General features: G+C 38.0%; 1 protein-coding gene across 2 annotated transcripts in view; it reads right to left on the bottom strand.

The window, feature by feature from the left end:
* Positions 1-18,244, bottom strand: part of LOC150085151 (uncharacterized) — a 274,128-nt gene that overhangs the window by 47,723 nt on the left and 208,161 nt on the right. For both annotated transcript variants that reach the window (XM_090373050.1, XM_090373051.1), the window contains exon 10: positions 3,192-3,392. In XM_090373050.1, the coding sequence (XP_090229176.1) occupies positions 3,192-3,392 (201 nt within the window). The remainder of the gene's footprint in view (positions 1-3,191; positions 3,393-18,244) is intronic.

The following is an 18,244-nucleotide window of genomic DNA, read 5'->3' as shown; positions in this document are numbered from 1 at the left end:
AAAAGTAAGTAGGTACGTTTTTAAATATTAATTTTTTCCTATTTTGACTTTATCGATAAATATTACAGTGTGATTATTGTCAAAAATGAAATAAAAATTTTGTAAAAATAAAACTAAAAATCATAAAATAAAATTAAAAATTATAAAAACAAAATCTGGTTGTTACTTTTTTATTAATACTTTCTACATTTATATATGTATTACTTGATTCAGTTTCATCAACTGCTAGACCTGTATCTATCCCAGAGAATTTTTTTCAGTTTCAACTTGCGCAAACCCACATCATCTGATAGGTTGTGATTTCCAATGTTCATTTTCAAAACTATCATAAATATAAAAATGGCTACTATTACTTGTACCACCATTTGCACATATCACAGCTGCTATCTGCCTACACATTGACTCCACTAAATGTTTGAAGCAGTCCACAGGGACTGCTTCAAACCTGCAAGGCTTTCCACAGTGCCAGAATAGATGACAGCTGCATGTCTATATGTTTTGCTTCCCATTCCAAATCATCCCACATGGTGTTCAAATTGGATTGAGATCAGCTGCTGATAGACCCTCATCAGTGAAACATTGGTCCATAAGCACCAGGGATCCCAGTTCTTGCCAGTAAAATTCCCCATATTCAACAACCATCAACACCTGTCTGGATAGTAGGCACAGCACATGATAGGTTCATGGCGTTGTGTTGTTTGTGCCAGATATTTGGGCTCATCCAACCAGCAAACTCGTTTCCAGTCTTCCAGTGTCCAACCAGCATGTTGTTGATACCACAGCATTTGCCGTCAATGATCAGCAGTGAGGAGAAGGTGTCTCTTGGGTCATCTGCTGTTGTTGTTATTTGGTTTTTAGGAGCATTAGCAACTAAGGCCATATTGCTCCAGGGATATGCGGTGGTCATTCCCTGACCTTTCTGCATCCTCCGTATTTGGTGGTCATGGGTTCGAACCCCAGTCTAATCAAGAAGCATGTGCTATGCACTACTGCTCCTGCCCACCTGTCTATGGAGGTGCCAGTTTATCTGTTGTGGCCATCCCCATACATCTGAGTAGGGCATCATAATTTGGGATATTGTTCTTGCATTCCCCATACTGTATTACAATGTCAAACTGTTGCACATTGTACATACATGCTGAGCGGAAGGTCAATGTGCTGCACCCATCACTGATCAATGAAATCCACCTTGCATAATCCTTTACAGTTCGGTGGGAGGTGGTTTGACCCACTCAACACCATTCTTTGTACACTTTAACCACAGTGAGCAACCATCAAGACATGCCATTTCCGATATGGAAGCATCTGACACACAAACTCTTTTGAAACTCTGTGATATCTTTTACTATGTCCCATAGTGAGTGGTTGATTGCTGGAACAAACTTCCATCTATTACTGTGGAAGTTGATAGCTTAAATAAATTCAAGCAAGAACTGGACAAACCTTTGGAGCAAATGGATAGGTGAATGGGAAGTAGTTTTTTTTTTTTTTTTTTGACTGATGCTGCATAAGCTTGCATTCTTGCGTCATATGCCACTACTAATGCTAATGCGAATAATTGCTACTTTATCACTTTGACTTGCACAACCAGATGAAACTTACCCTGCTCTACTGTAGGAAGCTGTTCAGCTTTTTATACTGTTGGCTATGTGGCATAGTCCATTATGGATGGTGTGGTCATAATTCAGTGATCATTGACACTCTTCCAAAACGAATATATATGTGCATACTCCATAGAAACAAATGTATGAAATTCCAAATACAGACATTTGTACTTGTGAAAGCAACTCATCATACCAATGAAGCTATGATCATTATAGTTATTCGGAAGTTATCAAAATGGCAAAAGACTGTCCATGAAAATAAGTCATACCAGACAACTTTCAATGTCAAAAAATGTTTCTGACAACAATTCTCTTGCCTTCTTTAAAAGCAGGACAGAAACAAGAAAAGTGGAAGTCTAAAGCCACTAATCATATATAAAATAATCATACTAAACATGGACACTGGTGTAAAGTTTTGAAAGGAAAACTGTATTCTTTAATTCTTCAAGACAAAGAAAAACAGGTGCATTAAGCAAAAAATTACAAAACTGGAATGGTCAGATTTTGAGAAATGTGTAATGGCTACAGTAGATGGCTGGAGAATAATGGAAAGACTTCGAGAAGAACTAAAAATCTAACCAAATATCTAATTTTACAATGTGTTTCCTCAAAAGTGTTGATCCATTATGGAATAATATCACTACCCTTTTTTGATAAATATAAATGTTACAGAGAACTCAATATAAAAAACTTCATATCAGAGATCCTTCTGTAGCAATGAATGTCTGAGGGAGAAAACTGGCTAAGATCAGTTGTCTGTGTACTTAATCTCCTGTATTCTTTGACCCAACAGAAACACTGCCTATGAAGCTGGAGTGTTCAGGAAGGATATTTAGGGCTTTAGACTATATGTGTCTTAAGGTCACAATTCTTGGAAACCCCTCGCCCAAGGAATGACAATATGCTACCAGCTGTTGATCTGGGGGGGGGGGGGGGAAGAGATTTTTTTTTGGGTTTTTTTTTTTTTAGGAGCATTAGCAACTAAGGCCATATTGCTCCGGGATATGCGGTGGTCATTCCCTGACCTTTCCGCATCCTCCGTATTTGGTGGTGACAGGCTCGAACCCCGGTCTAATCAAGAAGCATGTGCTACGCACTGCTGCTCCTTCCCACCTGGCTACGGGGGGGGGGAAGAGAGAGAGAGGATATGAAGCTGAGTAATGTTCCTATTGTCACGAATACAAGATTTAGAATAACTGTTGTCTAGCATTTTTGTTTTTAATGAAAGGAAGGAGAGAAACTAATCAAAAAAGACAACCAACAAAAGAAACTATGAAACGAATCAAAAAAGACAATCAACAAAAGAAACTATGAAACTAATCAAAAATACCATCAACAAAAGCAAAGTAAGAGGAGGGAAAAAGCATGTGGGGGATCTGCACAGAGATTGTAGGAAATAAACTGGATAGATATGAAGGGGGAAATTAGAGAAGAGATACATATGGAGAAGCATGGCTCAAACTGAAATCCAAGGTGTGGACCCGAAATGTCACTGTCTAATAAAATATAATTTATGAAATATTAATTACCAACTTTGTCCAACTTATTATCATACAGTGAAATGGTGAAAAATATTTGGCTCCTTACCTCATGATTATAGAGTTCACTTTCACTAAAACATATTTGATCACAGTATTCACAAGGAATGCCATCAAACTGACGATCATTTTTATTTACAGAGACTTTGTTTTCAGTTGCTTCTTGAAATACTGAAGATGGCACATTACCAGATGCAAGATCAACCTTAGGCATTTGTGAACGATGACCTACATCAGGCCTGCAGTCAGACTAGAAAGAATCAACAGAAGAGGAATTTAAAAAAAATTTACACAGACACACACAATGAGAGAGATTATGATATTTTCTTGTAAATTGTGTGTGTGTGCGCCCGCAAAATAGTAATAAAAGTGCAAAAAGACAACTCTAAATATTATACAAACCATGGTTAAAGGGTGTTGCAATAAAGTTCTTGGACTGGTGCAATAAAAAGAACACAAAGTGAAGGAGCTCAAAGTAATCACCATCTTATTGAATGCACTTATTACACTGTTCTAAAAGTTTCTGAAAAGAATCAGTGAAGGTGCCCAAAAATATGTTCAGTTTTTTATGGTTACATTTTTCTTTATATCTTTAACTTCCTGAAATCTTTTTTCTTTGAGGGCAGTTTTCACCTTGGGAAAGTAGAAGAGGTCTGCTAGTACTATTTTGGGAGAACAGGATGGATAATTGCTTTCAAATTTGTCAGACAAGATTGATCTCTACAATAACATGTTTCATCAGAAATATCTTCACAACAAGTTCAGAATGGGTGGAAAAATTGTCATGCAAAAGAACCAGCTGCCCTTCTCTCGAAATTGTGACCTTGTCCAGGAAATGTGCAAGTACCTGTACGTAAAACATAGCATTGACTCTACCCCCCTTCAGGTACAACTTCCTTGTGAATAACATCATTTTTTGAAAAATGTGATCAGCATCACCTTGATCCTAGACTTCTGTAAACAACTTTTTTGGGCCTTGGTGATGATTTTGAAGTCCAATGCATGCTCTGATGCTTTGTATCATACTTAAATGCCCAACACTCATCTCCAGTGACAATATAGTCAATGAAATTAGGACTGCCTTGAGAAATATGGATGAAGTCTTCACATAAATGTGAAGATGCTCTTCATTGCTTCTCCTCATCTATCAGGTACATATTTTGCACAGAGGCCTTTCTTTTCCTTAATACAGAATACCTAACCTTCATACAGAATTTGACAAATTGTCTCCTTATTCAAAGGTTAACAGACACCCAATTCTTGGGTCATCGCAAACATCCCTGAAAATGATGCATTGCAAAAGTGACATGAATGTTAAAGCTACTAATGAAACTAGCTGTTACTTGGAACCTGTCAGCCTACTGGACAATCTGTATCACCATCTGTTGGAGGAAGTTTGAACTATAACACACAACTTCTGTTCATTTTCAAACTCATTAAACAAGACTGCAACAGCACCAGTCTGGAAACTTTATTGCCACACCTCTTATATAGCACCTTTATTTTATATATTGTAATATACAAATACACTGGACAAAAAAATCAGTCACTTGTGGTATTTAAGGCATATAACAGAGTATTGCACATATCTTCTATGCTTGTTTGCTTACTGAAATTAAAGTATAAGGCTAACCTCCTTTCTCTATTTACAGAATTACCAATGTGTGAGCCGACCGGGCTAGCCGAGTGGGTAAAGTACCTGCCCGGCAACCCAAAGGTCGCGGGTTCGATTCCCGCCTCGGGCTTGGATCAAAGTACTGCAAAAAAAAAACCTTGGGAGGTGCAATATGGCCACAGAAGCCGATGCGCCAACAACTACCAAATCAAAAAAAAACCAATGTGTGACTGTAAAAAGCAAGATTTCCACCATGGATTCAGTGATGAGACCAATTTCAGCACCTTCGCTGCATGGATTAAATTCTTTAGAATACGTAATGGAATGTGATGAAGGTGCAACTGGCAGAGGCTGCAGAATTTCATCTGATCCTGGGTACATGACACACACACACACACACACACACACACACACACACACACACACACACACACACACACACACACACACAGCGCCTCCGTAGCCAGGCGGGAAGGAGCAGCAGTGCGTAGCACACAATTCTTGATTAGACCGGGGTTCGAGCCCGTCACCACCAAATACGGTGGATGCGGAAGGGTCAGGGAATGACCACCGCATATCCCGGAGCAATATGGCCTTAGTTGCTAATGCTCCTAAAAATCAAATAACAATAACAACACACACACACACACACACACACACACACACACACACACACACACACACACACACACACACACAGCAAAGAGACATTGGAGCCAAAGCTGTTTACCCAGGATGAGTTGAAGGACTTCATTAGAGTTCGAATCCTTTCCAAAGATAAAGCTGAATCCAACCTGAGATTAGAGCAGAAACACTTCTTAATGTATGAACGGCCAAAGTGTCAAAAATGTAAAAGTATATCATTATTCAAAAATGAAACCAAGTTTTAGCAACATATTTTACAGTAAATGGTCTGCTGTGGTACTACCATGATATCAATGGAGTCAGCTTTTAGGGAATTGTCACAAAATAAATGCCAAATGCATCTTTACTCTTTCTCAAACAACAAACACAACAGGACAAAAAACTGAAAAAGGAGGCTGCAAAACAGATGCATGAATATTTGCTTCCATCTGGTGTTACAGGAGTGGACAGTTTGAATAAATTTAAGGAAGTATTAGACAGATTATTACATAGGATAGATAGTTTTTTTTTTTTTTTTTTTTTTGGCTGATGTTAGTATCAGTAATGACAAATGATGTAAGAAACCAAGCTTATACAACATCAGCAAAAAAAAACAAAACAAAAAGAGAGAGACAGAGAAACCTCTATGCATAGCTGTCCACTTTTGACTTACAAAAAGCTGGAGAGTGAAATTAAATTTGTAGGTAGGAGCAAAACGGGAAATTTTTGGAACAAAACAGGTCAAAATCTATTGGAATGAGCAAAAGCCTGGAAAGCAAGGTGCTGGGGATTTCAGGAACTGCTGGGAGTCATTACAGAACAAGTAAATACATGAGCTGTGTTAGGATAACTAAGAGTAAGAACAGATGCATGTACACCAGTGCTAGGAGTATAGTAAATAAATTTGATGAATTTGAAGTGCTGGTAAAGACATGAAAGGCAGATATTATTGGAATCAAAGATATAAGCAGTGTAGAATTGGAATTTCGGGAATACAGTGTGTACAGAAAGGATAGATAGGATATGAAGGAAGGAGGGGTTATGTTGTTAGTTATGAAATACATAAAATCTAAGGAAGTGCACCCAGTTGACATGGGTGGACAGTGCAATGCTGAGTCGGTTTGGTGTGACATAAGCACTCGGAAAGCAAAATTAAGAGTAGGAGTGTGTTATAGGCCCAATGACTCTGATGAGTACAATGAACAACTGTACAGAGAAATGGAGTTGGCCAGTAAATCAAATTGTCTTATAATGGGGGATTTTAACTTATCAGATATTGACTGGAACTTGTGAGTTGCACATTTGCACACTAACTAGGCTTTTGTGGATTTATTGGATGATTGTTTTCTACAGCAGCATGTTCGAGAGGTAACCAGAGGTATTAATACTCTTGACCTGATCATCAGTAGTGATTCTCCATGCATTAAGAATCTGCAGATAAAGGAACCACTAGGTGGCAGTGATCACAGTGTGCTGATGTGGGATTTACTCAAAGATGTCAGGAGTAAAGGGAAGGGTACTTGCTTTCGTAAAGGTGACTACGGTGGTCTGCAGAGGCAGACTGGCCATAAGACTTACCGGGGAAACCCCGGTGGGCCGGAAGCTGATGGAGATCAGTGTGATTTTGGCCATAAACAATGTGGCTATAAACGTGCTAGTATGAGGCTGCTACAAGTTTTCAAGGTATGAATTTTTGACCCAGTCTGCCTCTGGTGGTCTGAGACAGTTTTTAAATTCTAATTCTATACAGTGGGACAAACTGATGTTACCAACAGCAATTTCTAAATGGAAAGCATTCAAAGAATTAATCTTGGAAGCTACTAAGCTTTTCATACCAACTAAAAATATTGTTGAATTTCATATGAACTGAGACTTGTAGTAGAGTAGAAAAATGCATAGGCTGCATATTTGATAGTATATAACAGAGCTATGGTGCTCAATATGTCTACGTTGATATCAATATTTGTAGAAGAATAACAGAAATTTACCTCAATATGATACGTAGAACACGTCCGTACGATACTCTCCAGAAATTAAAAAGAATAAAAAATTAACCAAAATGATTACAGTAAAAAATCAATTGAAAACAATTCAAAAATTAATTAAAATTCAAAACACAATTAACATAAATTAATTAAAATATTAATTATAGTTAAAGTTAAATTTTGAAAAACGATTTTCTTTCCTGAAGCAGACAATGCTTTTCAACCGTACGACATGATCACAGGAATGGAATTTATGGAGTCTGTGAGCTTGAATCTTAAATAGAGAGATTATTTGTCCTCATGTATGCGTGTGAAAGGGCGCGATTATTTGTCTTCGTGCATGCACACAAAAGACCATGAATCGGAGATTAGATATAGACGGTGAACATTCTCATGTAATTTAATTTTGATGGTTTCTGCTATTAATAGTCTCATATAATTATGTTGGACACTATGTATTTTGGCCTTGTTAAATAAAAATGTGTGTTTTTCATTAACGGCATGAAAGGCTAATTCTGACGCTACTGAATGAGAAGCACAAACTGAGGATGCATGCTATTTTACCCAAACAATCAGCGGAAATCGCGTGGATCCTTGGTAAGATAAGTCGCAATCACCGCAACAAATGTTGTATACCAAGTCATTTATTTGTGTTGCGAACGAGGAAAGGACTGAGCAATTGTCCAGTATAGTGTGTAATTTCCGTATTGGTCTGGCCACAACCTTAAATTTGGTATCTTTAAAGAATCTGTTAAGCTGCTTGTGCCACTGTTCAATGTATGGGACAGAAATAAAGTATTTTTTGATGTTACTATCGTTGTTTGGTTGGTTGATGTAGTTTTTTGTATCCTATCCTTAGCTCATAACCCAATTCAGTTTATTGTAGCAAGAGTGTAACCCCTGTTTAAGAATCTGCTGGTTAATATCTGTATTTCTGAGTCTAAAGCAAATTCTGCAGTTGAATATTTATAGGCATTGAGAAACTGATTAAAGATAATAGCCTTTTTGTAGGTGAACGGGTGATAGCTGTTATATGTAGAAGCATAGCGTTGTTTGCTGGTTTACGATACATGTTAAATTGGATTTTAATAGCATCCCGAGTAAGCGTGAAATTTAGAAAATTTCATGACTTAGTATCCGTATTTTCCTTTTCCAATGTAAAATTGAGTCTAGAATGAAAATTATTAAATGCATGTTATATAATCAGTTTTATCTGTATTAGTTTTATAGGATGCATATAAATTATCAGATGACACAGAAGTCTATGGTAGTTATAAGTTTGTCTGTAATCAATTCTCAAAGGAGGACTAACATATAGGTAGTGCAAAAGCATCATTTTAACATAGCCATCTACGAAAGTAGTTAATCAATTAAATTAACATCGTTTTGCACTAACGTATATGTTAGTCATTCTACCTTGTAGCATGAAGCCTTTGCCCTTAAATATTTTATAGTCAATGTCACAAAGAAGGTCAAACAGGAGAAGGCAAATTACGAGAAATCCTTGGCAAAGGATACAAAGAAAAACAGCAGAGAGTTCTTTATTTATGTAAACTCTAGAAGGAAGGGGATGAATCAGATTGGTCCACTAGATATTGATGATTTGACTGTTGATGATCCTGCACAGGTAGCTGACAAACTGAATGAGTATTTTGCATCTAGATTCACACATGAGGAGTTATTCAAGGAAGCAGAATGCCAGAAATTTAACAAACTCTGGCAGGGAGCTAAATGATTTTGTAATAACTAAGAGCAAAGTGGAGGTGAAATTGTTGAAGTTAAACATAAGAAAACCACCTTGGGTGGATGGGATCTATACAGTTATATCAAAGGAGGCAGCAAAGGAAGTAAGCAAACCCTTAGCCAAAATTATGAGAGCTTTCTTGGACTCAGGGGAGGTCCCGTGGACTGTAAATGTGTAAATGTGATCCCAATTCACAAAGGAGGATCAAAGGGTGACAAGTAATTACAGACCTGTTAGTTTAACTTCTGTTCCAGGGAAATTAATGAAGGCATTGATTAAAGATCATCTAGACAAGACTGCAGTTATAGTTCAGGCACAGCATGGGTTTGTTAAGGGGACGTATTGTCTGACCAATTTGATTGGATATTATGATTTGGTCACAAAGGATCTGGATGGAAAAAATAATTTTGATATCATATACTTGGATTTTAGGAAAGCTTTTTAATTTTTGCACACAGAAGACTACTGTACAAATTGGAGCAATATGGCATTAAGGGCAAATTGCTGTTATAGAAAAAGGGATGGTTGAATGGAAGAAGACAGAGTGGTAATCAATGGACAGTGCTCTTCATGGACTAATGTTATTAGTGGAGTCCCCCAGGGTTCGGTGCTGGGTCCATTATTGTATTTTGTACACATTCTGTTTTTATTAATGATATTGATGAAGGTATATCACGCTTATTGTCTAAGTTTGCAGATGATACAAAGGTTGGTAGGGTTGTTAATGACAGTATGTTACTGCAACATGATCCAGAAAAGTTGAACAGATGGGTTGAGAGGTGGCAACTGAAGTTTAACATTTACAATTGAAAAGTACTGTATATGGGTAGTAGAGAATAAACAAGTAATATAAAAAAAAAATTATTTTTAAAGTCAATTCCTACTTAGGTCAACAACGAACTTTTGACTTTCGACTTCAAAAATGTATCAAAAAATTATTGATTTTCGCAAGAATTGAACTCGCATTCTTCACCTTCATGTGAAAAATACTGAAATCCTTGCATTTTACTGATTGAGCTACTGCCTGTTGATTTCAATTTTATTCCTAAATTTATATCCTGCTAAATATCTTATATAAGAGAAATTTTTTTCTCCCATATAAAACTAAAATGAATTAATTAAATTTAATTAATGAATTAATATTTGAAAAAACTGTATTAACATCAAGTGTCGTCCACTACAAGTTTAAAAAAATGTATTTGAACTTGAGTGGATGAATAAAAAGTATTTTATTAACGATTGAAAATTTGAACAAGATATATAAATATCTATAGGGATAATAGGAATTGAAAAAGACCTGTGGGTAATTGTGTAGTCAGATATGAAGTTTTCTGAGAAGTGCAGACAGGCTGTAAGAGTAGTTCATGGTGTCCTGTGAATGATATATAGGAATTTTTCTGGCTGCGATAAGGAAATGATTATCCCCTTTTATAAGACAATAGTCAGGCCACACCTTCCATACTGTATACAGGTCTGGAGGCCTCATTTTAGGAAGGATATAGAGCTGCTGGAACGAGTACACAGAAGGGGAACGAGATTGGTGAATGGTACAAAGGGTTGCTCTTATGAAGAAAGTCTTAAGTTCTGCAAATTAGGCACAGCATGTCTGGTGACTAGGCATCTGCGGAGTACATTTGAAAATATCAATTTGGGGAATACAATTTGTACAGAAAGGATAGACAGGGTAAGAGGGGAGGAGGGATTATGCTGTTAGTTAAGAAACACATAAAATCTAAGGAAGTGCATTCAGCTGACATGGGTGGACAGTGTAACGTTGAGTCTGTTTGGTGCTGGGAAAGGGAAAATGAGAGTAGGAGTGTGTTATAAGCCTAATGACTCTGATGACAATGAACAGTTGTGCAGAGAAATAGAGTGAGCCAGTAAAACAGAATGTCTTGTAATGGGGGATTTTAACTTTCCGGATATTCACTGGAACTTGAGGTTGGCCACTCGCACGCTAGCAAAACTTTCATGGATTTAGTGGAGGATTGTTTTCTACAGCAACATGTTCGAGGGGCAGCCAGAGGGAGTAATACTCTTTATCTAATTATCAGCAATGATTATTCATGCATTAAGGATTTGCAGATAAAGGAACCACTAGGTGATGGTGATCACAGTGTACTGATATAGGATTTACTTAAAGATGTTACTACATCAAGGGTAAAGGGAAGTCTCCAGATACTACAACTTGTAGAACTTAAGCCTTTCATCATAAGTATACCTTTCATTCCTCTCACCAATTGTTCTTCTCTGTACTCGTTCTAGTAACTCTACGTCCTTCATAAAATGAGGCCTCCAGTCCTGTATGCGGTACTCAAGGTGTGGCCGACCATTGCCTTATACAAAGGAATAATCACCCCCTTGTCTCTGCTAGCAAAATTCTTATATAGCACTGACTAAACTCCATGATCTACGCTGTAAATGACTTTGATGAATTTCAACTGACCAAGCCATCAAAGGCAGATATTGTTGGGATATCAGAGACATCTGTTGTTGTGGAAGTTGATAGCTTAAATAAATTTAAGGCTGAACTAGACAATCATCTGGAACGACCGGATGGGTGAAATGGGAAGGTTTTTTTTTTTCCCCTTGTCGGCTGATACTGTATAAGCTTGCTTTCTTGCATCGTATGCCTCAACTAATGTTAATAAGGCCTTGAATGGTTTGAGCAAGCTCAATGTTGATGGGATTCTTCCTCTTGCCGAGATTAATGACCTGAGGGGACATAAATTCAAATTGACGAAAGACAGTTGCAGAATAGATGTGCAAAAATTTGCCTTTAACAGCGGGTAGTTAATTGCTGGAACAACCTTCCATCTGTGATTGTAGAAGTTGATAGTTTAAATAAATTCAAGACAGAACTAGACAAACATTTGGAATGAATGGATGGGTGGGTGAAATGGGAAGGGTTTTTTTTTTGGATGATGTTGTATAAGCTTGTTTTATTGCATCATATGCCTCTACTAGTACTAAAACAAAAGGAAAAACAGGAAATTTTTGAGAAAAAGAAATCTGAAGTTTTTTTGTCCACACTGCACTAGAAGTTCAATTTCACTGGAAAAATATACATTTCATTTTAAAACACAGCTATAGAATTGTTTACCAGTAGACTATCCTTTTAAACATTAGCTTAAACTAATGCTTCTGTCTGTGAATTTCTGTTTGGACATTCTGAGACATCAACTGATTTTGACTGCTTCAAGAAACAGACTGTAGCGCCCAATATTTTTTTTGGCTAGGAGCCAAAACAGATAAAATGCCTCATCAGTTGTCACAGCAAGTGGGTTGCAGCTACAAGCTAGATTCTTACCACTAATTATGAAAATTTTTGAAATAGAATTTAATTTTTGTTATCTTCTTCCATATTTACTATGTTTTTAGATGAATTAGTGAAAATCAATTATTACATAATATTAATAACTATTTTTGCACTATTATATGGTTATTGTAATACTGTTAAATTCTAAAAATTCTGACACAATAAAGAAAAACTGAATCTCAAAAAGGGGATACAGTGGAATCTCGTTAATATAAAGTTCAAGGGACCTAAATTTTTACATTTTGTAATAATGAGGTTTGTAGTAACGAGGTCCCCCAAAAGTGTCAAAATTTTAGTTTTTTTTTTTTTTTTTTTAGATATACCTACTGTATATCTAAGAATAATAACAACATCAAAAATAAATTAATAAAATAAAATAATAAAAATAAAATAAAATAAAAACAACAGCCTTGTTGAACAATACAGTAATAACATATTTTTTAAAGACTTTATTTTATTTGTAAGATAAACTAGCAGAACTGAGGGGGGCAGTTGTCCTCTGACTCACAGCCTTATAAAATGCACTGTTTGCTTGATGTTTGCAGAGCAATCGGGTACGGGACATGATACTGCCAAGGGGGATGTCTTTGTGTGTGCGCGATGCAAGGAGTGTATTGATATCAGGCAACAACTTGGCGTTCTTGTGGGCCTATATGAGAGCTTGAAGGACAGGGTGGATGCCCTCGAAGAAACTAAATTGAGGGGCCCATCAAGCTCTCAGCTGCCCACATCAACGCCAGAGCTTGCACTTGGGCATCGCGTGACACAGAGACAACACCCAAGGCAGAATGCGCTGGTCCCGAAGGAACTAGTAGTTGTTGGTGACTCTATTGTCAGGGAAACGGGGAACATGCTTTGTAAAAAAGATAGGTTGAACAGGACCAGGGTATGTCTGCCAGGGGCAAAGGTTGATGACGTTGTAGAGCGAATATCATCTTTTAAGGGCACAAAAGGTGATATAGTTGTACACGTTGGCACTAATAATATTAAGAGTAGGAGACCGGCAGAATTACTTAACAAGTACAGGTCACTGTTGAACAAAAGCCGAGAATTAGGGTTGAATTTGAAAGTGTCTGCAATTCTGCCCAGACACGATAGGAGGGAGTATATGATGAGAGCCTTGTTGATCAATTCGGCCCTGGAAAGATTGTGCAAGGCTCAAGGGGTAGAATTTTTTTCAGCCTGGACTGTACTTGTTAACAGGAGAGATTGCTTCTACAGGGATGGGATACACTTAAATAGAAAGGGTGCAAGAATATTTGCTGATGCTATCGAGGCAGTGTTAGGTGGGTCGGAAAACTGCTAGCTTGGGGGGAGACAAAGACCAATAGATTGACAGTAGCCACTCGCAGAGGTGAAAGAGATTCTTGCACTGCTTCTATTAGAATGAGCAGAAGCCTGAAAAACAAGATGCATGGTATTTCAGAGACTGCTGGGAGCCATTGCTGTACAAGTAAACACATGGGTTCTGTTAGGGTAGCTAAGAATAGAAACAGGTGCAGGTATACTTGCGTGTACACCAATGCTAGGAGTTTAGTAAATAAATTTGATGAATATGAGGTATTGCTCAAAACATCAAAGGCAGATATTGTTGGGATATCAGAGACGTGGTGTCACACAGATATAAGGGATGCAGAACTGCAATTTGGGGAGTACAACGTCTACAGAAAGGATAGACAGGATAGGAAGGGGGGAGGGGTTATGCTATTAGTTAAGAAACACATAAAAACCAAGGAAGTGAAGCCAGTCGACATCGCTGGACAGTGCTGTTTGTTATTTGGTTTTTAGGAGCATTAGCAACTAAGGCCATATTGCTCCGGGAATATGCGGTGATCATTCCCTGATCTTTCCGCATCCCCGTATTTGGTGGTGACGGGATCGAACCCCGGTCTAATCAAGAAGCGTGCATTACACACTGCTGCTTCTTCCCACCTGGCTACGGAGGCGCCACTGGACAGTGCAGTGTTGAGTCAGTTTGGTGTGACATAAGCATTGGGAGATCAAAATTGAGAGTAGGAGTGTGCTATAGGCCTAATGATTCTGATGACTATAAATAAGAAACAGTACAGGGAAATAGAGTGGGCCAGTAAATCAGAGAGTCTTATAATGGGGGATTTTAATTTCCCAGATATTGACTGGAATTTGGGGGCTGGTTACTCCCACACTAGCAGGGCTTTTGTGGATTTATTGGATGATTGTTTTCTACATCAGCATGTTCGGGAGGCAACTAGAGGGAGTAATACTCTTGATTTGATTATCAGCAGTGATTCTTCATGCATTAAGAATCTGCAGATAAATGAACCACTAGGTGGCAGTGATCACAGTGTGCTGAAGTGGGATTTACTCAAAGAGGTAACTACCATTAGGGGTAAAGGGAAGGGTTATTGCTTCCGTAAAGGCGACTACGATGGACTGAGACAGTATTTAAATTCTATACAGTGGGACCAACTGATGATGTTACGAACAGCAAATTCAAAACATTCAAAGAACTTATCTTGGAAGCTACTAGGCTTTACATACCAACTAAGAAATATTGTTCAAGGTTTAGGCCAAAATGGATGTCAGATGAACTAATGAGGCATATGGCAGAGAAGAAAAATGCATGGGATACTTACAAATTAACACATGACACAGAAGCCTATGATAGATACAAGTTGATATGCAACCAAGTTACAAAGGAGGTTAGGCAGGCGAAGGCAGATTACGAGAAAACCTTGGCAAGGGATGCAAAGAAAAACAGCAAAGAGTTCTTTACTTATGTAAACTCTAGAAGGAAGGGGATGAATCAGATTGGTCCACTTGATATTGATGGGTCAACTGTTGATGATCCTGCTCAGGTAGCTAACAAACTAAATGAATATTTTGCATCGACATTCACACATGAGGAGTTATTCAGCAAGGGGAATGCCAGAGGTGTATTCAACTCTAGCAGTAAGCTACAGAATCTTGAAATAACTGGGAGTAAAGTGGAGGAGAAACTGTTGAAGATAAACACAAGAAAGGCACCCGGGGTGGATGGGATCTATCCAGTTATATTAAAGGAGGCAGCAAAGGAAGTAAGCAAACCCTTAGCCATAATAATGAGAGCTTCCTTGGACTCAGGGGAGGTATCCATAGACTGGAAATGTGCAAATGTGACCCCAATTCACAAAGGAGGATCAAAGGCTGACACAAGTAATTATAGACCTGTGAGTTTTTCTGTTCCAGGAATATTAATGGAAGCACTGGTTAAAGAAGCACTGCAGGATCATCTTGACAAGACTTCAGTTATAGCTCAGACACAGCATGGTTTTGTTAAGGGGAAGTCTTGCCTGACCAACTTGATTGGATACTATGATGCAGTCACAAAAGAACTGGATGCAGGGAATAACTTTGATATTATATACTTGGATCTTAGAAAGGCTTTTGATACTGTTGCACATGGAAGACTGCTACACAAATTGGAGCAGTGTGACATTGGAGGCAAATTGCTGCTATGGATAAAGGGATGGTTGAGGGAGAGAAGAGACAGAGTGGTAATCAATGGACACTGCTCAACGTGGACTAATGTTATTAGTGGAGTCCCTCAGGGCTCAGTGTTGGGTCCATTATTGTTTTCTGTATTTATAAATGATATTGATGATGGTATATCAAGCTTAATGTCCAAGTTTGCAGACGATACAAAGGTTGGCAGGGTTGTCAAGGACACTACTGACACTATGCTGCTGCAACAGGATCTGGAAAGGTTGAGCAGATGGGCTGAGAGGTGGCAAATGAAGTTTAACATTGACAAATGTAAAGTACTACACATGGGAAAAAGCAACCCCAGAGCAACGTATCAACTCTGTGGTACTGCACTGACAGTGGTAGAGAATGAAAGGGACTTGGGGGTGGTTGTGCAGGCAGATATGAAGTTCTCTGAGCAGTGCAGACGGGCTGCAAGAGTAGCTCATGGAGTATTGTCAATGATATACAGGAATTTTTCCAGCAGGGATAAGGAGGTGATTATTCCATTGTATAAGGCAATGGTCAGGCCACACCTAGAGTACTGTATACAGGTCTCGAAGCCTCATTTCAAGAAGGATGTAGAGCTGCTGGAACGAGTACAGAGAAGGGCAACAAGATTAGTGAATGGAACAAAGGGGTGCTCTTACAAAGAAAGGCTTAAGTTTTGCAAATTACAGTGTCTGGAGACTAGGCACCAGCGAGGTGATCTGATAGAGGTGTATAAAGCCTTGAATGGTTTCAGCATGCTCAATGCTGATGGGATTCTTCCTCTAGCTCAGAAAAATCACCTGAGAGGACATAAATTCAAATTGAGGAAAGACAGACGTAGGATAGACGTGCGGAAATTTGCCTTTAGCCAGCGGGTGGTTGGTTGGTGGAACAGACTTCCATCCCTTGTGGTGGAGGTTGATAGCCTAAATAAGTTTAAGGCTCAGCTGGACAGGTATTTTGAACGAACAGAGGAGTGAAGTGGAAGGTTTTTTTTTTTTTTTTTGGCTGATGCTGCATAAGCTTGCTTTCTTGCATCAAATGCCTCTACTAATGCTAATGCTAAGAGAAAAGCAATATTAACGGAAATAAAAATATTGTACAGTATATATTTTGATGTATACAATATTTTAGTTTCACAGTAAAAAGAATTACAATCTTAATATAAAAGAAGACATACAAAACCATTAACTTTATAATAAATTAATCTAATTTAAAGAAAGAATCCAATGTTGTTTGCACAGTTTTTGTCCTATATGCATTTTTAACTACAGCACAGACATAAAATGCAATAGTTATTTCTTTATCAATGTTACTGCAGGTCAACACATTCTCTATTATGTTAAATGCATTTTGGGCATCTTTTTTGGATGGCAATATGCATGCTTCTTCACTTTTGCTGTTGCTGGTAACAAAAATATCATCATTTTGTTTAGTACCCAGCAGCACTTCTGTTGTTGGCATTGCAGTGGTAGCAACTTCATCATCCACCTTCACAAACTCCTCAACTTTGCCAACAAAATTCCTCCATTCCTCATTGTTGCTATCACATTCGTCTGCTCGACCATGTTTTTCAATGATGTTCTCTCCAAAGCCACTCTTTCTGAAGCAGTTGATTATTACACTTGATGAATACTTTCCCAAGCAATAAGATTATGGATAGCATCCAAGACATTCCAATTTGGCTGAAAATTGTTCCCTCCTTTAATGTTGCGGATCAAGTACCTTATCAGGCGGGCTCTATATGCTCTGGCATAACAAGTATAATAATGCCTTGATCCAGTGGTTGCATTAAACTGGTGGTATTTGGGGGGAGGTTAAAAACAATAGCTGTATATTTGTCAACTTAAGTGTCTTGGCAGAATGTGCTGTACAACGGTACAGCACATTCTGCCATTAGAATCTCATCAAAATGTTCCTTTTTTCTGAAGCCATTCTTCTGTCCAATTTTGATAACCAAGACTGAAAAATTTTGACCATAAGCCAAGCACTTCTATTGGCCTCATAATCACAGGGAAGTTGATTAACTGCTTTAAAACATCTTGGCTTGGAAAACTTACCAATCACAAGTGGGTGTAGTTTTGTACTCCCATCTGAATTGCAGAATAACAGAACAGCGAGTCTTTGTTTACTTAATTTTCCACCAAGACAAGACTCTCTTCGAACAGCAAATGTTTTGTTTGACAGGAAATTATAAAATAAACCTGTCTCATCAAGAATAAAAATATCCTTTGCCTCATATTTTTCAAGGATGAACTGTATGAAACACAACCAGTCTGTAGCCATTTCTTTGTCGACTAATCCAGATTCACCGCAAATATTTCGTGAAACCAAGTTATTC

Source organism: Mastigoproctus giganteus, chromosome 5, assembly GCF_048544385.1.
Source record: "Mastigoproctus giganteus isolate SK-2022 chromosome 5, ASM4854438v1, whole genome shotgun sequence".
NCBI classification, from domain to species: domain Eukaryota; kingdom Metazoa; phylum Arthropoda; class Arachnida; order Uropygi; family Thelyphonidae; genus Mastigoproctus; species Mastigoproctus giganteus.
Note: the sequence above shows the minus strand (reverse complement) of the source record. Positions and strands in the feature narration are given on the sequence as shown.